The following is a 22,931-nucleotide window of genomic DNA, read 5'->3' on the forward strand; positions in this document are numbered from 1 at the left end:
CACGTGCCACAACTACTGAAGCCCACGCACCTACAGCCCGTGCTCCACAACAAGAGAAGCCACTGCAATAAGTCCATGCACCACAATGAAGAGTAGCCCCCACTCGCTGCAACTGGAGAAAGCTGGCACACAGCAACAAAGACCCAACGCAGCCATAAATTAATTTATTTTAAAAAATTCAAAATGGCCACAGACTTAAATGTAAACTGTAAAATTAAAAAACTTTCAAAAAGGAGAAAATCAAAAAAAAAAAAAAAAAAAAGGAGAAAATCTTCAAGACGTGGAATTAGAGTTCTTAAATTTGACACCAAAAGCATGCTCTATAAAAGGAAAAACCAAGAATTCAGACCTCATCAAAATTAAAAACTTGTGCTCCTGGAAAGCCCACGTGAAGGGGATGAAAAGACAAGCTACTGGGGAACAATATTTGCAAACCATATGTCTAACATATCTAAATAAATACTCAAAGTAAAAAAATCCACAAACAGTCCAATCAGAAAACGGGCAAAAGACATGAACATATATTTCACCAAAAAGGATATTATCAAGGGAAAGGAAGCACATGAAAAGATGTTCAAGATAATTATCCAGAAAAATACAAATTAAAAACACAATGAAATATTACTATATACCTATCAGAATGGCTAAAATAAAAAATTGTGACACCACCAAATCCTGGTGAGGATACAGAGAAACTGGTTATACACTGCTGGTAGGAATGCAAAATGGGGTAGCCACTTTGAAAAAAAATTTGGTGGACTTCCCTGGTGGCAGAGTAGTTAAGAATCTGCCTGCCAATGCAGGGGACATGGGTTCGATTCCTGGTCCGGGAAGATTCCACATGCCGCGGAGCAGCTAAGCCCATGCACCACAACTACTGAGCCTGCACTCTAGAGCCCATGAGTCACAACTACTGAAGCCTGTGCGCCTAGAGCCCGTGCTCCGCAAGAAGAGAAGCCACCGCAGTGAGAAGCCCGCACACTGCAATGAAGAGTAGCCCCCACTCGCCGCAACTAGAGAAAGCCCACGCACAAGCAATGAAGACCCAATGCAGCCAAAAATAAATAAAATTAATTAAAAAAAGAAAAAGAATTTGGCAATTCCTTACAAAGTTAAATATACACTTACCATTTAACTCAGCAGTCCCAATCCCATGTATTTACTAAAGAGAAATAAAAAGTTACTAATAATATATTTAATGTTCGTAGAAGCTTTATTTCCTCAAATGGAATAACCCACATGACCATCAACTGCTGCATAGATAAAGAATGGAACGCTACTCAGCAGATAAAGGAACAAACTAATGATACATACAACATTGATAAAACTAAACATATGCTACATGAAAGAAGTTGGATACAAAACACTACATGCTGTATGATTCCGTTTATGTGAAATTATTAAAAAGGCAAAATCTAGTGACAAAATATCAGTAGTAGCTAGGAGCCAGAGTTTTGGATGGGGATTGGCTGCAAAGGGGCACGAGCAGTGATGGGCTGGTAAGTGTTTAACCACCAGCTTTCAGTGAGGAGGGAGCCCTGGTTTGTGGCATTTGCCAGTGTCTATGGTGTAAATACCTCTTTCATTGTCAATTTCACATGACCAATATGACATCACTAAACACTGAGCAGGGGAGAGAATGCTAGCTAACAATTGGATCCCACAATTGGTGTAAGTTGGCTCCAGCACACCACTGGGCACAGGGGAATGTTGTGGGGTGGCAGAAATGTTATCTATCTTGTAGTGATGGTTAAACAACCGTATATATTTGAAAAACTTATTAAAGGTATTTTTTAAAATAAATTTATTTTACTTATTTATTTTTGGCTGCATTGGGTCTTCGTTGCTGCGCGCAGGCTTTCTCTAGTTGCAGCGAGTGGGGGCTACTCTTCATTGCGGTGCACGGGCTTTTCATTGCGGTGGCTTCTCTTATTGCAGAACACGGGCTCTAGGTGCACGGGCTTCAGTAGTTGTGGCACGTGGGCTCTAGAGCGCAGGCTCAGTAGTTGTGGCGCACGGGCTTAGTTGCTCCGTGGCATGTGGGATCTTCCCGGACCAGGGCTCGAACCCGTGTCCCCTGTCTTGGCAGGCAGATTCTTAACCACTGCGCCACCAGGGAAGCCCAAGGTATGTTTTAAATTGGTGAACTTTAATGTAAATAAATACTTCAATAAAGATTTATTTTTTAAGCTGGCTCAGGTATAGAAACAGCAAGGAATTACAACTTTTTATCGGGGGGGCTGCCCTCAGTCTTCTGATCATCCATCCTCAGTTACTCTTAATTGTACAGATTGGGCGATATCCTTGTTGAGTGCCACCTATCTTGTTCCCAAGAGAGCTGTATTCCATTAATGATCTCCAAAGCCCTCTGCCAGTCAGACCCTAGCAGTCTCTCCAACATTTCTGCTCAGTACAGTAATTCAGCCACTCTGATGCCAATGGCTAGGCACCCACCACTTGCCCGTTTCAGCGTCCTATGGTTCCCATTACTATCAGTGAGCCTGGTTCTGTGACAGTCCAGTCCTGCCTATGGAGCAAGGCCATCCCTGAGCTTCTCAATGAAACTGGTGCTCATCTCACCAGCACATTCTTTCTCACTTCAGTAAATAAAATATCCTTTGGGCCCTCTGATAGAACATAATCATTTGGTGACTTTTCTCACTTGATGTAGCATATAAAACTGGCATATTCACTCTAACTTGCCAACTTTTTTGACCCCTTTGATACCTTCTTCCATCATATACCAAGTGACCCCCACTCACTGCAACTAAAGAAAGCCTGCACGCGGCAATGAAGACCCAACATGGCCAAAAATAAAAACAAATAAAATAAATTTAAAAAACAAAAAACTTATCTAGAGTTCTGCTACTCTTATAATTAAATCCTAGACTTTATTCTCAGCTTTCTGGGTCCTCTAGATGCAGGAAATAAAAGTCTCTCAAGCTGCCAAGGAGGGCCTCTGGCTTTCACAGGCTTCAATTAGTGACTATCACCCGCAGCCTTTCACTGTCTTTCTCCAGTGCACTGAGGGCCTCCAGCAGCAGCCACCCAATTCCACTGTCTTTCTAACTTCTCAAACCTGATATATTTCCCCCACTAATGCATTCCCTCCCACCAGGATCCCATCCCAGTGCACCGCTAGTGAAAGTTTTGACAGTTGCACCCATCCAGTGTGCCAGGGGCCATCCATGCTCTACCCACCACCAGCGACTGGGTCCTCATTGCCAGCCGGCCAACAGGTGATTTGGCTTTAAAGTCACATTTTGGAATCTGCTTCCTCAGTACTCTTGGCACCAACTGTTGCCAGGCTGGGTTCCCTGGGAAATATACTTTGAGATGGAGATTTGAGTAAAGGAATTTTATTAGGGTGTGCTGTCAGGATCAACAACACCTGTTAGAAGTGAAGGCCACAGGACTGGACAGAAGGAGCCATGGAGCTGTGGTGACCCTTCAGTGCTGTCCCCCATAGAGGCAAGGGAATCAGGCCTTTGAACTCCCATACTGACCAGTGAATACAGGCAGTCTAAGGATGGGGCACTACCTTGGATGATTTTTCAGTTGAAGGCAATTTCTAGAGGGGTCTCAGCTTAGAAATGTTAGCCACCAAAACTACCCACACCTTGCGCAGGAAGGAAGGCCACAGGGTTGAGTGTTTCAGTCCTAAGGAGGGGTATCTGGATGGCACACCATGGCATCCACTATAGGACCTTTAAATACGAGAAGTAGAATATATATATATTTTTTGATACTTCTCACCTGGGACAGGTATAGACAACTTCTCTCCCCTCTTAGATGGTTTGGTGTGTGCGGTCTTACAATCAGTTACTTTACTACTGGAAGGGTCATCAGCCGAGGGGAGAAAAACGGTGTATTCCAAAACCAAATAGACATTGTATTAAGATTTTACTATATATTAGTCCTAACATCTCTATGAACTATTGAATACATGTGACCAAGCATACAGTGTGCCTCTTACCTTCCTCTCTAAGGGGCGGACTACTTTTCTTTACACTCAATAGATCGTCCCATAACATCTAGTGCAAGTCGATATACAGAACAGCAAACTGAAAAATGAAAATCATGGAGACGGAAATGACCTTGAATGAGAGATAGTTGGCACTCAAAATGTTTGTCGATAAACGAATGGATTTTGACCTCACCTACAGTTAGAATGATAGATTAATTGCCCAGAGGCGTACTAACTACATCCATGTTCCTGAACTGTCATCCAGTCATTTTTTGTTCTCCAAGCTAAAGGAGTCTAGGTATTTTTTTTCCTAGCGTGAAATACTGGAATCACATTAGATTGGAAATCAGGAGAGTGTCAGCCCCCTGTGCCACTCTGTCATCTGTGGATAAGTTTCTTCATCTGTAAAATAAGACTGGACTGGCTGATCTCTAAGGCAATTTCTACTTGAACAAATTCTACAATTCAGTCCTCCCCTTTGGCATCTGGTTTTCATTTCTCTAATCATAAAGTGTGGAAACAAAACGCAGTAATCCATTTAGCCTTTTTCCATCAGATTTAGTTTGCAGATACATCTTAATTGAACAATTAACCTATCCTACAGCTACCAGACAGCCATTAGGAGTTTGTTCTTCCAGTCTCCTGAGATGCGCTTATCGCTGCAATTCTTTGAGGGTTCTGTGCTGTCACTTATCCAGCCCAGTGACTGAAGAATAGGATACTTTGTGAAGTCCTGCTCCTGAAGGACCCGCCTCAGATTCCAGGCCACTTGGGGCCTGTGAGAGACGGGTCAGGAGTGTGACTAGTGAACTGTTGTGTTGGGCCTTGAAGAAGCTTTCTGGAGAAAGTGCTAAGTCTTCAGTCTCACACAAAATAGCCCTAAACTCCAACATATCAACTTGCATTTAATTTTAGTGTACTCCCTCTTCTCCTTGTGACTCTCCTCAGTGACTGTCCCCTGTGCCAGGTTAAATTACTACCTCACTGAAACAATAGCTGCTATCTACGAAGGCCTACCATAGGCCAGACATGGGAATGGTGCCTGCATGTGTAATGACACCCCGCACAAGTCCACAAGGGACATGTTATCCCCCTTATAGATGAAGAAACTCAGCAACCCAAGGGGACAACAGGAATGCTTTAACATTGCCAAGAGCCTGTTCTTTTGCAACAAGCATTTAGTGAAAAGCTACTGTATGCAAAGCACATTTGATTCTTTTGGATTAAAGCCGAATTTTCCCATGGATGCTGAAAAATTTCTGGGTTTGTATGTCCATATGCATGTGCCAGCCTGCTCCCAGGGAGCTGTTTTTACAAAGCAAATGTTAGCATTCATGGATTTCAGATTCACGATGACAACAAAGCTCAAAGATAAAATCTAGTAGCGTGCCCCACTTTTTTTTTTTTTTTTTAACAGATATGAAAACCAAGGCCCTACGAGACTGTTAGATAACAGTGATATCTAAGATAACAGTGAGGAAAGGCTTTGGGAAGAAGTTTCCTTGGAAGAAGCAAGACTTGCCCTTCAGATTTAATAACGGGGAGATATGATATTAGACAGTAACTTGGTGCCTGTAATTCCTAATCATCTGTTAGCATTTAGCTCCCACGCTGGGAAACATTTTCTGGCCAAGCCCCCATCATGCCCACCTGCCACTACAGCGCCAGTTAGGTATCCCTCCTCTGTGCCCCTGCAGTGGCTTGCCCTTTTCTCTTATCATTTCACTTTTGAAACTGATTATAATTATCTATTAATCCATCTCCACTCACTAGACTACGAGTTCCTTGAGGAAAATGTATCTGACTTCCAAAAGTTTGCAGCCTGAGTATATAATGTACCCTAATGTTTGCTGAATAAACGAGTGAATAAGTGATCAAACAAGTGAATGAATAATCAACCTTGCAAGGTTTCTTTCTTCTGACACTTCTAAGAAGGAAACATCTAAGGAGCTCATGAAACAGCACTGCCAGAGATTAGGCCCTGGATTTTGCAACTTCTGAGGAAACTTCCTATTATAGGAATCTGGAAATTTGTGACCATTCTCCCACTCCCAGCCCTGTCTCTCTCCCTCCTGCTCACTCCACTCAGGCGTGGCACGGGCATTCTCCGAGCGGAGCCGTGTCTTGCCCAGGAGAGGGCAGCAGAGGCCCATCCAGGGAGATGAGAGCGATGAGCTTTCCAGCTCTGGCCCTGCCTTCCCATCCAGTGAGAGCCAGCCGGAGGCCATCCTTGCTGCAAGCCTGTGACAGCTTCTGCTCCAACTGTGAGGACAGGAACCTGACACAGAGGTCACTCTAGGTCACGTGGTGGCAAAGTTAGGCCTGCCCATTAGTTCCCATTACTTCTGGACATCAGGGCCAATCTGCACAACACTTCCAAGAAGCCCCTAATGTCTTTTAGCCTAAAAGTAAAATAGACCCGAAGATATGGAAAATGTCAAACCCCTGGATGCTCAAGCGTCTCCCATTACAAAAGCCCGTCCTCAACACTGCCTCCCCTTCTAGCTACTACGCTTCCTCCGTCCACCTCACAGCCTTGCTCCTAGAAGGTCATCTCCACGGGCAGCATGCATCCACTTCCACAACCTCATCTCAAAATTGCTGCTAAGCCCACTGCAGTCTCACTTCTGTCAACCCCACTAAAGCTAATCATATTAATTCTACGCACGACCCAACTGCAAATCAGCGGAAACCTTCTGGCCTAAATTCATCCCCCGGGGAGTTCCCTGGTGGTCTAGTGGTTAGAATTTGGCACTTTCACTGCCATAGCTCAGCTTCAATCCCTGGTTGGGGAACTGAGATCGCACAAGCCACACAGTACGGGCCAAAAAATAAGTTAAAATTTTTTTAACATTTTTAAAATTAAAAAAATAAATTCATCTCCCCATTTCCCCTGCCCGTGTCGACTTCCTTTCTGCATCAGCAGATGATCCTATCTTCCCTCTCCTTGTCCACACAAGAAACCTGGAAGTCAGTCTAGAATCTATATCCCCCCTTATAACCTCGCCCCATTCAAATCACAAGCCCTGCCAATTCCTCCTCCTAAAAACAACTAAGATTCATCTCCTGTTTTCATGCCACTGCCTCGATCAAGCCTTCATCGTGCAGTTAGGCTTCTAACCACCACCCACCCATCCTTGCAACCATTCAGCAAGTGTGCACTGAGTAGCTACACGTGCTAGGCACAGCTGTAGGTGCTGGCCTCGGAGTGACGAGCACGACTGACAAGGCCTGCTCTCACGGGGGCTCACATTCCTGGGGCCACAGACAGTAACAGGAAAATAAGCAGACAAGACAATATCAGACAGTGATAGGTGTTGTAAAGAAAACCAGACAGAGGGATGTGACAGAACAGCTAGCGGGAATACCTTTCTAATTAAATATGTTTAAATGCCTGGGGGAAGCAACTTCAGTCTGCTCCCTAGAAAAGGACTCTCTGAGGAAGTGACAAGAAGCTATCTAGGGCACTGTTCAATGGCTAAATCCTCAACTTCCCAGCCTCCCTTCAAGAGGGGGCCACGTACACAGTTCTGGCCAGTGAGATGGTAGTGGAAGCTGGGGGGCGGAAGTGGGTGTCCTGAGGAAGCTTTTGCTTTCCTGAGAAAACAGACAAGTACCACTGGCACAGTCCCTTCCTGGTCCTCCTGCGTCTCCTCTGACCATGAGGGAGGGAAGGAACGGCAGAGAGGCGGCCCCTGAAACAACGCCAGTAGCCGCCACCTGCGGGTCTGCCACGTGAGGAAAGCATGGCCTGCTCGCTTAGCAGAGTCTTCTCCTTGCTTCCAGCACACAGCATCCTAACTTGGACCATTAGCTCTGTGAGGTTCTGGGGAAGAGAAATCCAGGCAGAGTTCGAAGGCCCTCAAGTGGGAACTACCTTGGCATGGTCGGGGAGGAGAGAAAAGATTGGTGTGGCCGGAGCCCCGTGAGGCGGGAGGAAAAGAGCAGCCGACGACCGAGAGGTGGAGGGGCTCGTGAAGCTTTGCAGTCCCTGGAAGGCCATCCGGACTTTAAGCGCACAGAAGACCACTAAAGGGGTTTAGGCAGGAAAGTAACATACAGATTTAGTTTCTTAAAAGATCATTCGAGCTACCACGTGGAGAATGAGTCAGGGAGGGAGGGTACGGCAGACACTGCTTCAGGACTGACCCAACAGCTGCTCCCCCTCCTTTTCTCTTGCCCCCTTCAGCTCTGGAAGCAAGGAAGAAAGGAGTAATAAGAATCAGCAGGCCAGGCCTTCCCTGGTGGCGCAGTGGTAAAGAATCCGCCTGCCAATGCAGGGCACATGGGTTCGAGCCCTGGTCCCGGAAGATTCCCACATGCCGCGGAGCAACTAAGCCTGTGCGCCACAACTACTGAGCCTGCGCTCTAGGGCCCACGAACCACAACTATACTGAGCCCACGTGCCACAGCTACTAAAGCCCGCACGCCTAGAGCCTGTGCTCTGCAACAAAGAGAAGCCACCGCAATGAGAAGCCCGCGCACCGCAACGAAGAGTAGCCCCTGCTCGCCGCAACTAGAGAAAGCCCGTGCACAGCAATGAAGACCCAACAGTCAATAAATAAATAAATTTATTTAAAAAAAAAAAATCAGCAGGCCACCAGCATCCTGCTCAGCAGAATGTAAGCACCGCGACACCCTGACTACCCCATGCCTCTTGCCATGTCTGCCTAGCAAATCCCTTCTTACACATCACATGCCAGTTTCCGTGAAGCCTCCCTCACTCCCTCACTTCGCAAGAAGACCAGGTGTTCCTTCTTCCACCGCCTCCCATATCATGTCCCTACTTCCATCATAGGTATACAACAGTCTTGATAGCAGTCGACATAATGGGACTGCTCATTCAACTATACAAGCATTCGTTCTCTCCACAAATGCATACCAAGCACTTGCTATATTCAGACACTGTGCTAGGGCTCCGGAACTCAACAGTGACCAAGTTCGATTTTTAGGTTTGGTCCCTGCCCTGGTGGAGCTTTCAGTCTAAAAAGTGAGATATTCAGACAGTTAAGGTTTGGGGAGAAAAGCAGCCCATCTCCCAGACCATGAACCGCTGCACGGGAGGGACGATCGCTCTGCCTTACCCCCAGGACCGAGCACACCGTCTCACACAGAGAAGGTGCACTATGACCTAAAAATGCATTTCTTATCTCTACCAGGAAACTCCCCAAGCATGAGCCGCTGTACTCTCATGTATTAAATCACGCACTCAAGCATCTTGAAAAACACTCTGCTCTCTCCCCACACTGTTGCAGGTCTCTTCCCCTACAAAAGGTTCCAAGAGTGTCTAACATAACACTTCACATCAGAGATCCTTAGTAGATGTGTGTTTGGCTGAAGGCTTCGTTTGTATTTTCTAAACAGGGATACCTCATTGTCAGAGCCATGGCTGCTGAAGTGTGATTCTGAAAGCACTTAAAATAACTCCTCAGGTTCCTACCCCATAGCTTATTATGTGTAGCTTTAATAGTTCTCTAAATGCCCCATTTTGTTGCCCTTTCTACTACTGCAGATGATGGTAGCTGGGAACAAGACAGCAGAGACAAGGGAAATAAAAATAATACAGCCCCCACTTCCGTCTGTATTATTTGTTGCTTCTGTTGCCATAGTGAAGTTGACAAGTGACACACAGGTGAGAGGTCCTTCCTACAGTGGAACCAGTGAGTTTTGGAGGCCAGAGAGGTAGGACACACACACATGCAAGACTTCCACGCCTCCTAGGCCTGGAAAGGACTTACCAGGCCAACCGGCCCACTCTCCTGCCTCTAAGCTAAAAATCAAATGGATGGGCAGCTTGTTCCTAAAAATCCTCAAGAACAAAGTCCACCACCTCTGAGTCACCCATGGGGCTCTTATTTCACAATATTCATGGCCCTGAATGGGTTTTCTGTGTCTAATCTCATTCGCTCTTCCGTCCACCCAACCCAATTCCTCTGACTATTGCTTCTATGGAAATAAAAGTTAATCATCACCTGTACACTTTGTACAGTAACCCCGGAGGTAAGATAAAAAACAAAAGCCACCTTGGAAGCGTGGACTCTGCTTGAGTACAACCACGACCAGCTGTGTTCCTCTCAGGATTCCCCATCCCTGCTCTTTTGTCTGGTCTTGGCTCTGGGAGTGAGTGGCCTGAAGGGGCAGGGAGTACACGGGGTTGAGGCACATGTGGAAACACCCACTGACCTAACTCAGAGGCCTCTGCCACGAACAGAGAAACAGGCCTACTACCTACCCGGTCAGAGTGGGGGCAGAGCAGCCTCCCGTGAAGGATGTCTTCTTCCTTCTAAGTGAAATAAAGCAGAGAGAACAGGGAGGTCTGTTTTTAATGAGCATCTTTAAAAGCCTTTGCAACAGCAGACACAGCCCGGAAACCCACACTGATGGCAACAGGGCTCTCTCGCTTCCAGATGACCCTGCAAAACAGAAATGGTGCTGCTAAATCAGGAGTGTGGCTTTTTCCCACCTCACATTTAAAACTCCCAACCTTCAAAATCATTTCAGAAATCCTGCCTGAAAAATGTGTGATGGCCCTCACGGCGTAGCCTGGTTTGACGATGAAGGGGGCAGGAAAGCGCCCAATCCAAATGCAACGAGGGAAACTGCCCCCACCCTTTCCAGAAGCAGTGGGAAAGCCCTTCTACTCCCGCCGCCAAAGACACAAGGAAAAGGCCACCTGCAGAAGCACACAGGAATTCTGCAGCCTGAGAGCAGGCTCTTGATACTAACGGATCCCACCCCATTTCCCTGGTTCTCTCTTTCCTCCAGAACTACTCAACTTGATCCATGTCACTAGATTAAGAAGACGGATGTCTCTCCCTGCCACGGACATGCCAGACAAACCCTGGGCCTCTCTTCACATTCCCTAAAGTAGTGTCAGGAAAATGAAACACTTGCACGGAACTTCTCTGCAGCGTCTCTGTTTGGTTTCTTTCACACCCTGGGCCGAGGAACCAGTGCTTATTTTCACAGGAGTAAAGAAGCCTCTGACTGTAAGTGAGGTTAACACCCACCCCGAGGCTGGATGCTTTCTGTTCTCTCTCAACAGCTGAGCATCATGATTTTGCTAATTAAGCCGCTTTCTTCTCCTTAATTAGCTGCATGTGAATCTTGTTGGGAAGTCTTGGATCCGTGAAATAGTCTGGGATAAGAATTAAAAAGAAGAAATCATCTAAACCCAAGGGAAAAAGACTAGGCAAGAGACAGCTCACTCTGCTAAAAAGCCAGGAAGGCTCTGTCTTAGCAGGACTGTTACTGGTGGTCCTGCTTTACAATGTAATATGAGATGCCACAACAAATCCCAAGGTCACTGTCTTCCCCACCCCCGCGCCCCCCCCCCCAGAAGTTCTGAGCCTCCAGCTCCAGCGTTCCCAGCAAGGGCTGACAGGGCGGCCCCTGTCCCCTCCGCACCGCCCTGCCGCTGGCCTGTCAGCTTGCTGACGCACAGGGAGCCATGAGAGGGCTGAGGGAGTTTCTGGCTTTCTGCTCCAGGCCCATCTTGGGGCCCAAATAAATACCAAGTGTTATTCTTGTCTCAGCTCGGCCTGCTGGCTCCTGTCTCTGAGACATCACGCCCTCTCTGAGAATATCCTCTCAGAGGAGAGCCAGGCTCTTGCAGGATGACGACAGAAGAGGATTTTTATATACCCAGCATAACGTGAATCAGAGGCAGCATCTGCTGTGACAGCAAAGACATACTTAGATTCAGTCAGAAACGGTTTGAGGCTGTAATCCCAGGGCTAAAAGGACCCAAGAAATCATCGAGCCCAGCCCCTTCCCTTTAAATACCATTGACCTCAAGCCATCTCAGGGCAGCGGAGCCCATTAGAATCACCTGGGGAGCCTTTAAAACTGTGGATGCCCAGCCCCACCCCAGACTAATTAAATAAAAACCTCTGGGGGTGGGCCCGGACATCAGTATTTTTTTAAAATTCCCCAGATTATTTTAATGTGCAGCCAGGGTTGAGAACCCTGCTTTAAGATTCCCAGGGAAAGAGCTGCCAGTCTGTTCCTTAGGGAATCTCAAAATTCTTAACAATCTTTACCACGAGGAAGTTCTGCCTCGTTTCTTATCTGTCCTCATTTTGAGGAAATGACATTGAGGAAAGAGCCTTTTGAAAAAAGCTCCCTTGGGAGACACTGGATAAAGAAGCACCCCAGACTCTGCAGGGAGAATCCTGGGCTTGTCCCAGTCTAAATTCACAGTAACACTCCTGGTGCTCGTTTATCAAACGCCCAAAATGGACGCTGCCTTACTCACCTGCAGCAAATTCTTGAATGTTGTCTGGTCTTTTCAAAAGCATTTCTCTGGAAAACATCAAGGGATAAGGGGAGGAGGTAAAGCAGGTCCTGCACTGTCGGGGCAGATGACCCGAGACACACCCGTCCTGGCAGGCGGAAAGCCAGAGGACTCCTGCCAAGGACCCTTTCCTTCGTGATTTTCCTTCTAGTCAGGATCTGAGGCCAGGAGCAAGACATTCTAAATGGCAAGAAGCCTAGGGAATGCTCACCTCACAAGACAGCAAGTGCTGCAGCCAAGTGAAGCTCGTCATTCACTCCACAAACATTTCACAGAACCAGAGACCAGGCCCAGGCCAGGCAGCAATTTGAAGAGCTCGCTGCCTCCTCCTCGAGGGACTCAGGTGTGGTGGGACAGATGTGCAACCCACAACCTTCCAAGGAAGTGTAACCAGGAATCGCCACGGGTGGGGGGGAGGGCACAGTAAACCACGCTGAGAGGACGGACTTGAGATGGTTGTTGGCCCTGCATACAGTGGACACTGGGACAAAACCCAGGGCGCCGGTGCCACTGGGAAGCTGAAACTGCCTTATAGCCCACCGACTTTTATAGCTCATAAAGCTCGTTCATAAACGTTATCTCACTCTACACTCTGTGAAACAGCAATGACTGTGCCCCATTTTACATATGAAGAAAGCAAGCTTTCAAAAGGTTGACCATTTGCCCAAATTCATAAAGCAAGTAAATAAAGGAGAGGAAGCCCAGGTCTTGTGGTTCCAAGGCCAGTGCTCTACAACATGGCCTTGTGGCCGTGGCTGCCCTGCCCCACCAGCATGGAAGGCTGTCCCTGCCCAGGAGGCCCCTGCCTCCCAAGCTTCAGGAATTTTGCTTCCCCTCTTCTCCTTCAATTCAATTTGAGAACTGTTGAGCACAAATTCTGTGTAAGTCACTATATAAGATATGGGGGATTGATTTTAAAAAGATAAAATATAGCCCCACCTCAAAGGAATTACTGTCAAGTGAAAGGAAATGGGTAAGTTCCCAAATGTCCAAAAGGCCAAGTAACCTCCAGGTAGTGCTACGGGAAGGTACGAAATAGTGTGCTGGGAGATCATAGGAGAAAGAGTGATTCCTTACGGCAAGACCCCCAAATCCTCACAGAGCAGCTGGCGTCTGAGAGCGCCCTTGAGGTACACATGGGACGAGGGCTGAGGGACAAGAGCCTTCCAGACCAAGGAGCAGCAGGAATAAAGGCCCAAAAATAAAAGGGAACTGCCCATGTCCTATTGACAGTGAACTCCAGAGGGTAGGAACTGGGTCGTATCCACCTTTGTTTCCCCAGGGTCTAGAAGAGCACTCAGGGAGTGTCAGTGCCCCTGCAGAGGGCGGTGGAATGATCAGAGAGGTCCAGTCTGGCTGGAGTGGGGGCACGTGCAGGGAGTAGTGGGAAGCGAAGGAGGCCCTAGTATGGAGGGCCTTGAAGACCAGGGAGAGACATTCATACTCAGTTCAAGAGACAATGGTGGGGGGACTTCCCTGGTGGCACAGTGGATAAGAATCCGCCAGCCCATGCAGGGGACACGGGTTTGAGCCCTGGTCCGGGAAGATCCTACATGCCGTGGAGCAACTAAGCCCGTGCGCCACAACTACTGAGCCTGCACTCTAGAGCCCGCGAGCCACAGCTACTGAGCCGGTGTGCCACAACTACTGAAGCCTGCGCGCCTAGAGCCCGTGTTCCGCAACAAGAGAAGCCACCGCAATGAGAAGCCCATGCACCGCAACTAGAGAAAGCCCACGCGCAGCAAGGAAAACCCATCGCAGCCAAAAATAAATAAATAAATAAATTTTTAAAAAAAGAGAGAGACAATGGGGGGACTTCCCTGGTGGTGCGGTGGTTAAGAATCCGCCTGCCGGGCTTCCCTGGTGGCGCAGTGGTTGAGAGTCCGCCTGCCGATGCAGGGGACACGGGTTCGTGCCCCGGTCCAGGAAGATCCCACATGCCGCGGAGCGGCTGGGCCCGTGAGCCATGGCTGCTGAGCCTGCGCGTCCAGAGCCTGTGCTCCGCAGCGGGAGAGGCCACAACAGTGAGAGGCCCGCGTACCGCAAAAAAAAAAAAAAAAAAGAATCCGCCTGCCAATGCAGGGGACATGGGTTCGAGCCCTGGTCCGGGAAGATCTCACATGCCACGGAGCAACTAAGCCCATGTGCCTGCGCTCTAGAGCCTGCGAGCCACAATTAGTGACCCGAGTGCCACAACTACTGAAGCCCATGGGCCTAGAGCCCGTGCGCCACAACAAGACAAGCCACCGCAATGAGAAGCCCACGCACCACAATGAAGACCCAACGCAGCCAAAAATAAATAAACATATTTATATTTTAAAAAAAGAGAGAGACGGGCTTCCCTGGTAGCACAGCGGTCGAGAGTCTGCCTGCCAGTGCAGGGGACACGGGTTCGAGCCCTGGTCCGGGAAGGTCCCACATGCCGCGGAGCAACTAAGCCCATGCGCCACCGCGATGAAGAGTAGCCCCCGCTCGCCACAACTGGAGAAAGCCCACCTGCAGCAACAAACACCCAACGCAGCCAAAAATAAATAAAAATAAAATTTTTTTAAAAAAAGAAGAAAAAAGAGACAATGGGAATGGATAAACAAAGCGTGGTAGAGTCACACAGTGGAATACTACACAGCAATGAAAATGGAGGATCTAAGATACTGCTGGGGCTTCCCTGGTGGCGCAGTGGTTGAGAGTCCGCCTGCCGATGCAGGGGACGCAGGTTCGGGCCCCGGTCCGGGAAGATCCCACATGCCGTGGAGCGGTTGGGCCCGTGAGCCATGGCCGCTGAGCCTGCACGTCCGGAGCCTGTGCTCCGCAACGGGAGAGGCCACAACAGTGAGAGGCTCGCATACCTCAAAAAAAAAAAAGATACTGCTGAGCAAAAGAAGCCAGGCACAAAAGAGCACATATTGTGGAATTCCATTTGTATAAAGTACACAAAAAGGCAAAATGAATCTGTGTGATTAGAAGTCAGGATACTGGCTAACTTTTTGGAGGAAGTGACTGAAAGGGGCCACAAAGGGTCTGAGGTGCTAGTCAGGTTCTAGTTCTTGATCTGGACGCTAGTATCATGTGTGTTCTCAGCTTGTGAAAGTTCATCCAGTTTAGGATATGCCACTTGTCTGTACTTTATATTTCAATAGAATGTTTAAAAAAAAAAAAAAGGCAATATTGTGGATCCACTTAAGATTTTTCCAGCCAAGGAATGATATGATCTGTGCTATGGTTTGGGAAGATTCATCTGCCTGGCTGTTTACAAAAACACCTAATAAAGCCTGTCTACAATTTCACACTTTGTTATCATATCTCCAGCCTAAAACCTGAGATCTCTGGATGCCTAAAATAAGTTAGATCCCTATTTCTAACATTTTTCAGTTCTAAAATTCAAGGCATTAAGAGTTCCATATACTGTATATATGAGTATAGGCTGGAGAGTTGTAGCTGAATGGCCATAAATCATTAGGATCTGCAAAACCCAAGTGGTGAGCTTGCCTCCCAACAAAAACAGAGTGGGGCTTCTCATGGCTTGCAGTGAGTGTACAGCAGAGACCTGCAGACAGGTGAGGACAGGCATGCTGCCCAGGATTCTGTCCCCTCTTCTCCCTTCCTCTTTTCTCACAGGAAGGACCATCTGAAGCATCCAATGCAGACGAGGGGCTGATTCTGGTTCACTCTGGTATTATCCAAAGGAAATAACAATCACACCAAAAAGAAAACCAAAAGCAAACCCTCAAAGTTCAAACACTTCCTCTCCCCTCTCCCCTCCCCCTCAGAAAGAGAAAGGCCTAAAAGGGGCCAGGAGGATTTCAGGAGAGGAGCTTCCAGGACAGCAAAAGGAGAAGCCTGGTGGCCTACCTGGCCCAGGGAGGGGGATGATAAGGAAGGAAAGGGAAGATGCCTAGAGCTGTCCTTGCAGACACCCAGCTCCTCCTGGAAACTGTTCCTGGGCAGAGAAGCAGGGCCACCCCTGCCATGTGACTAAAACAACACCCTCTTTATTCACCACCCCCAAGGGTTCTAATCCTTTTGTTTGTGAACATTGCAAATGGTGAGTTAATTCAGGTTTTAACATCTATCCCCAATCTCGCTGCTGGAATCATTCTTAACTTGGATTGCAAGCTCCCCAGGATAGGAAAGATGTCATCCTTTATCTCCCTTTAGAAGAAAAGGTACAGAAAGTGATGGCCTGATCTCCAGGGCTGACACTGACAGAGAACCCCTAAACTATCTTTTGCCCAAGCTTTAAGCCTGGCCCCAAAAAACCAAACCTCACAGACAGGTTTCCATTTTCCCTTTCCCCTTCCCCTATCTGCCCTCTGAGAATCGGCTGCCACTTTGAAGAACAATGAAGCATGGAAAAAAGACACCCCTCCAGGCCTACTTTTAAAAAGACAAAGGAGAGCCCTACCTCTGGCTCCCCAGCTCCTGTGTGCTTACAGTGCAACACAGTGGAAAAACCAGGGGTTTGGATCCTGGTTCAGCAATCTGGGGAAGGTATTTCACATGTAAAATGGAAGTGATAATAAACTATCTTTGTAGACTTGCTAGGAGGATCAGCAAAAATGTACCAAAATGTCATACACTGTGGGCCCTGGGGACACAAACATGGCTCCACCAGCTTAGAGCTTTGGTCCAGGGAGAGAAAGAAAATGCAATTATACAATGTGATAACTGCTAATGTAGGAAACCAACAGCAGTGCCTGGAAATGGAAGCCATTATTATTTAAATCGTGCCTATCTGTTTGTAGCCAAACAGTATTCGACATAGCTCTATTGTTTTCATCCATTGATGCTCCATGATTTTTTTTTTCCCTCAGTTCTTTGCTTTTCATCCTATTAGGAACATTTTCATTCAAGCAAATGCCATGCTGAAAGGCAGTGTGGGGGAAGGAAAAAGGTGCTCCAAGACATGGTGGCAAATGGTTTTCTTTTCCCCATGACTTACAAGGGAGTGGCTTCCAACCCTTGGGAGTCTTTCCACACCAGTGTTCTCAGGTAGAGAAAGGCCAGGCATCTGAATTTTTTTAAGTTCTAGTGACCTTGTTACAGGCCTCTGATAGAGAATAGGGTTCTACACCCAATGGCTGCCTGCTGAGTTTCTCAATGCCAAATTCCCTCTTCCAAGTGTTGGAAGGTATGTATTTATCCTTAGAGCTAAAGTGAATGCATATTAATATTTTTGAGAATTTTGAGATAACTGAAGGAAACCTCTAGAGATAACAAGAAAACCCTGGGTGCCACAGAGCCCGGCGCTAGAAAATATTCAATCTCAGGATATTTTCTAAACTTCAGACCCTAAAGGAAGCAACAAGTAGTGTTTAAAGAATGAAGAGGTCACTCACACTCACCTATCCCCAACGAGATTTCCACTATTTGCTCAAGGCCAGTCTGGAAACCACCTACCTGAAGAAACCACTTATGAGCAACTCCACTTCTTTGTGGGTCCTTAGGTACTTTTCATTAGTAATCCGAGTCTGAATCTGGAGGGCAAGAGAAAAAGGTCATGCTTCATGAGGAGAAAGATTTCGGGGTTCAAGCCCTGGAGGTGTGGGGGGCTTGGGGAAACAACGTGCGCACTTAACCCGGGTCTCTTCCCAGGACGTTTGAACATTGAAGCCATCTGTCTTCTTACAGAGCAACATCTTCAATGCTGCCTCCGGCTCAGGCTTAGGGGCCTTAACTAAGGTCGGGTCTCTACCGCTGGGAAGTTCTTGTTTGTATCTAAGTTAAAGTATCCGGCAGTCATTTCGGTCCATTTCTCTGGCCCATCCCTGTTTAAGTTTTTTTCTGGACTTTCAGGCGCCTGTCGGGCTCTGTTCAGGGCTCCAGAAGCTTAGGGTCCGCCGGGTGTGTCCCCACCCACCCAGCCTTCCGTCCCTTTATCTGGGAACAGGCTCCACGTCCCTTTTCTCCGGGGCCCTTACCCACGGGGAGCTGCAGTCTAATGGAAGCGGAGGTCGGGGGCCGCACCCACCTTGAAGCCGCGCAGCTTCTCCAGCTGCTCGGGGCTCAGCGCCTCGGGGTACAGCCCTTGAATCCCGCCCGGCAGGGTCGCCATCTTGTCGCGGTCGTCAAGGCGACGGGAGGCGCGGCTGGTGAGGACCCGCCCCTGGCCTGGCCCCGCCCTCTCCAGAAGGGGGCGGGGCTAAAAGAAGCAATAAGGGGGCCACTCTGAAGCCGAGGAGTAAGCTCTGGAAGGTGTCAAAAGGATCCCCTTCCCCAGATTTGGGGACTGAATTCCCATCTTGACTGCATATGAAAATGAGCCCTTCTTGACCCCACCCAACCTCAAATAGTTTTTTCTTTAGCTCTAGAGCATAACTGGAAAAGGGATTCCTAAGGCAGAGTCTCCCAGAATCTGGTTCCTGACTCTCTCATTTAAAGCCTAGTAGTAGGGAAGGAAAATCTAGGCTTCTTCCCTTTCCACCGGCCCGGGAGCCAAACCTTCAAGTGCAGACACTTGACCCTGAAGTCTTGGATTCTTAACACAACATGAAAGCACCCCATAGGATGGAATGAACCGAGTTCTACAAAGGAAGGAATGTTCTCAGACTAAAAATGCTGGAAAGGACCTGGGGACATGCTGCCAGAAGTTTCCCCTCTTGAACTGACTTTCTTGTGTAGATTAACTGCTCCTTATAAATTCTAAATCATGTTTCCCACTCCCAATGGAGTAGGGGAGGGGAAAGGCAGTTGGTCTTCAAGATGTGTTCTTCTGCTATCTAATTAAGAAGAGAACGTGAGACAGAAAGCCAGAGAGCTGAAAATAGCACCTAGAAAGGGCAGGAGGCTGTCTGACAATACACGCAAGTGCTGAATTTCTACACCCCCTCGGAGATCATGAGCAGCAGAGACCTTGTGAGAGGCAGAGAAGAGCCCAAAAGGAGGCAGTCTTTTCAGATTTGAGAAAACTGCCCAAGGAGCAAGGAAAGAGCTTAACAAGCCCAGCATTAGGCCATGGCCTGGGAGGGGGTCTCTCTGCCATCTGCCTCTCAGAAAAGACTGAGGAGGGAATTCGCCGGCGGTCCAGTGATTAGCACTCCGTGCTTTCACTGCTGGGGCTGGGTTCAATCCCTGGTCAGGGAAGTAAGATCCCACAAGCCGCACAACATGGCCAAAAAAAAAAAGACTGAGGAAAAGAAGTGAAAATGTTGGCAGTTCCCAAGCCAGGAAAAACACCTCAAGAGGTAAATTAAATAGTGGACTACAAACCTCTTCTCAGAAACCCCATCTGGGTAGTAATCATTTTGATTGTTTTTTAGGAGCGAGAGTTATAGTGAGAGGTAGATAAGCTGCCATCTGTCAGAAGTGATTTTTTTAGGCAGGAGCAGAGGTTAATCAGACGTGATAGTTCCTGTTGGCTAAGACCTGTCTCTTCCCACCCCTCCACCCCCCAGAGAAGCTAGTGTTGGAACCTCTAAGTTGCACCATCCAATGTGGTCACCACGAGCCACCTGTGGCTATTAAGCGCTTGAAATTTGCTGAAAGTGTCAGATGAGCTGTAAGTATAAATCACTCACTGGATTTTGAAGACTTGGTATTTTAAAATGTAAATATCTCTAATAATCCTTACATTGATTACATGTTGAATATTTTGGATATATCATGTAAACTCGTTGAATAATACATTGAATATACTGGTTAAATAAAATATATTATTAAAAGTCATTTCACTTTTTCCTTTCACTTTTTTAATGTGGCTACTAGAAATTTTTAAATTATATATACAGCTTGCATTACAGTAAATGGTGCTGGTCTGGACTGTCAAATCTACACACACACACACACACACAGGCATATACATGCACAATTCCCTCCATCCCCCACCCCCATGCATAAAATAATTAATGTCTTCCTTCTGCTAAACTATGATCTTCTTGTGCTTTGAGAATCAGTCAAGCCTTTCTTGACTGACCACATCCCATGGCCCAAACCCCAAATACACATATGTGTAAATGAGAGAGGCTACTTTTCTTTTTTTAACAGCACCTCAGTTCTCACTATTGTAAATTGTGTTGGCCTTTCTTACCTCTCCACTTGAGGTAGAAGCCACTCGAGGGAAGGAAGATTATATAATCAATTCTTTGTACACTCTCACAGATTCTGCTACAGAAGTCTTCACTCTGTTTTCAATTAGTGAGGCCAGCAAGTATTTGATGACTAGCCATTCTGCCCACGCATATCTTCACTACATTTTGACCTTTCTGAAAAGTACCCCAATTATTTAGCATGTCTCGTTTCCTAAGAATCTAAAACCAGGAGTGAGCTCTCTCTTTATAAAGTCAATAATCTTTTAATGTAGGGCATCTTAACATTGAGTGCAGAGAATAAGAAAGAGGGTGAGCTTGGGGATGGTGGGCAGAGAAAGTACCTTGGAGGAACCTAGTTGGAAGCCTCACCTCCTCCTGGAGAGCAATTCCCTGGTATGCGCCTCTGGGTCATTTTCCCCCCCAGTCTTCACCCCACAGGGCTTCCCTCCCCTACAGCCTGAAGGACAACAGAGAGGTGCCCACAGTAGCCCAGCAAGGAGGGCCTGAAGAGAGCTCCCACATCTTCTCTCCTAAACCCCACCTCTCCTCTCAGACTGAAGCCTTCCGTCTGGGGACCACAAACTAAACGAAGGATTGGAGGCGTTTTGCTGCCTGCAGCTGTCTCCTCAATTGCTGACTGGGAGGAGGAGTGAGGGGAGTTCATTATAATTCATTTTTGTGAATGTTTAATATTTCAATTAATATGATCAGCCCCAAGCCTGAATGAGCAGCAGGGCGGCAGATCTGCTGACAAGACACAGAGTAATGAGATCAACAGGGCCATGGGGTCTTCCTAGGCTCCATCCTCAGAGGGCATGATCTGTTTAGCATCTCCATAAATACCAAGATCAGATTAGGAGGCAAGGGAAGGAGCAGTGGGGGTGGGGAGATGGGTGGAAAGTTACTTTCCAGATGTATTTGCACTCTTGACTCCCTGGCACTGCCATCGCATATTCTGACCACCCTGCACTGGGCCCTCTCCCATCTCCCCCTACCCACCCATTTTAGAGGACCCTATTGGGAGCACCTGGACATCCGTACCATGAAGTGTAATCACGTCTACACATACACACACACACACACACACACACACACACCACACACACACTCACACTCACACTCAAACATACATACCTGTCAGAATGTGGCTTCAGGCCACAGAAATGATGCTAGGGAAGGATGGATGGTGGTGAATGGAGAATCAAGCAGTAGAAGGAAGGATAGCTCTCACGCAGGGCTCAGATGAAGACACAAGAGGAAGAAAGGCCAGGCTCAACCACTCCCCCCATTCCCAAGAGGAGATTTGACAGGGAAGTTAAACGCATGGACTTGGAACCACACGGTCCGGGCTCCACTCTCAGCTATACCTCTTTCCAGTGTGTGACCTTAGGCAAGTCATTTAATCTCTCTGTGCCTCAGTTTCCTCATCTTTACTCGAAGATAACAATAGAACCTACATCATAGGGTGGTGCTGAGGGTTAAACAAGTTAGTAAATCTAAAGCACTTAAACAATGCCTATGACACGGACCAACACCGTAAGAGCCATCTAAGTGATAGTACTATTAATTCCCTTCCAGAAGAAAAGCCTGCCTGTCCAGAGAGCTGAGGCAGGGCTGCTGGGATTCAGGCAGGACAGATTTCAGAGACACCAGCACCACTGTGGAGACATCAGCCCCATTCTGGGGCGAAGAAGGGGTGACAGGAGGCAAGGAGTTCCACAAAAGCTGTGAGCCCAGGTCGGTGAGCACCTGATGGCAGGCAAGGGCTGCCCCATCCAAGAGGTTTGATGCCAGCAGACACTCCCTGCATTGAGGGGGAGCTGTGAGTGAGCCCAGTGTACAGAGGGGTCAAGCTCCCTCGACATCACAGGGCAAACTGATCATCTGTAGAAGTTTAACTGTTTAGGGGAGTAATGGCCCCCAAATATGCTTCCCTCATCCCTCTTTGTTACCTGACTCAATTAGAGAGTCCCAGTCAGGGAACATAACTGGGGTGGGGGGAGGGGAGAAGCAGAAGGAAGGAATTTGGGGGTTTCCTCTGCCCTAAAGGGGAACTTGCCAGCTGTGATTCTGCCCATTGAAGGAATCAGGAATCTACTCTCATCAGAGGTTCTTGGCATTGACTACTTATTCGAGAAATATTTGTTAAGCTCCTACTACGTGTGAACAAGACACTGTGCTGGACACTGTGAACAGTAAAAGCTGAATTAAACAGTGTCCTGGTCTTCAAACAGCTTCCAAGTGCGAGCTCCCGCTGTCACCACTGCTGCCTCCCTGCCCACGCACTTATACACACAAACGCCCCAGAGGGCGAGAAGGGGGCGTCGGCAAATGCCAGCAAGATCGAGTTTTTCTTGGTTCCCTTTCTGGAAAACACAGTTCTCTCTCTGCACTCATCTCACCCTGCTCTCTCTTCCACAGCCCCCTTTCCATCTTTCTCTCTGGGTCCCTTCTGCCCTTTCCCCCAGGCTCTGCGACCTGCTTCCCTCCCCAGCTACACCCTTCTCCCCACCCGCCCCTAATCTGCCCAGCCATCTCTATGCCATCTTCTTTTCCCTGTTTTCTTCCCTTGGCTCCCCACTCTCAGTCTCCCCAGATGCCAGCTCCTCTCTCTTCCTCCCCCCTGCTCCCCTCTCCTGGGTCT

At 47.7% G+C, this 22,931-nt stretch overlaps 1 protein-coding gene across 2 annotated transcripts; it reads right to left on the reverse strand.

The window, feature by feature from the left end:
* Positions 1 to 268: 268 nt before the first annotated feature.
* On the reverse strand, positions 269 to 18,338 carry RIIAD1 (regulatory subunit of type II PKA R-subunit domain containing 1). 2 transcript variants are annotated; one of them, XM_030846348.2, is made up of 5 exons: positions 18,232 to 18,338; positions 17,661 to 17,737; positions 12,225 to 12,271; positions 10,200 to 10,380; positions 269 to 1,162 (listed from the first exon to the last, which is right to left on the reverse strand). In XM_030846348.2, the coding sequence occupies exons 1-5, from the start codon at positions 18,313 to 18,315 to the stop codon at positions 1,132 to 1,134; spliced, it is 420 nt and encodes a 139-aa protein (XP_030702208.2). In that variant the 5' UTR covers positions 18,316 to 18,338; the 3' UTR covers positions 269 to 1,131. The 2 variants fall into 2 exon arrangements, with proteins under 2 accessions (XP_030702208.2, XP_030702210.1); XM_030846350.2 differs by lacking the exon at positions 269 to 1,162 and adding an exon at positions 10,978 to 11,105 and having other exon boundaries at positions 10,241 to 10,380.
* Positions 18,339 to 22,931: the final 4,593 nt, after the last annotated feature.

Source organism: Globicephala melas, chromosome 1, assembly GCF_963455315.2.
Source record: "Globicephala melas chromosome 1, mGloMel1.2, whole genome shotgun sequence".
In the NCBI taxonomy this organism is placed as follows: domain Eukaryota; kingdom Metazoa; phylum Chordata; class Mammalia; order Artiodactyla; family Delphinidae; genus Globicephala; species Globicephala melas.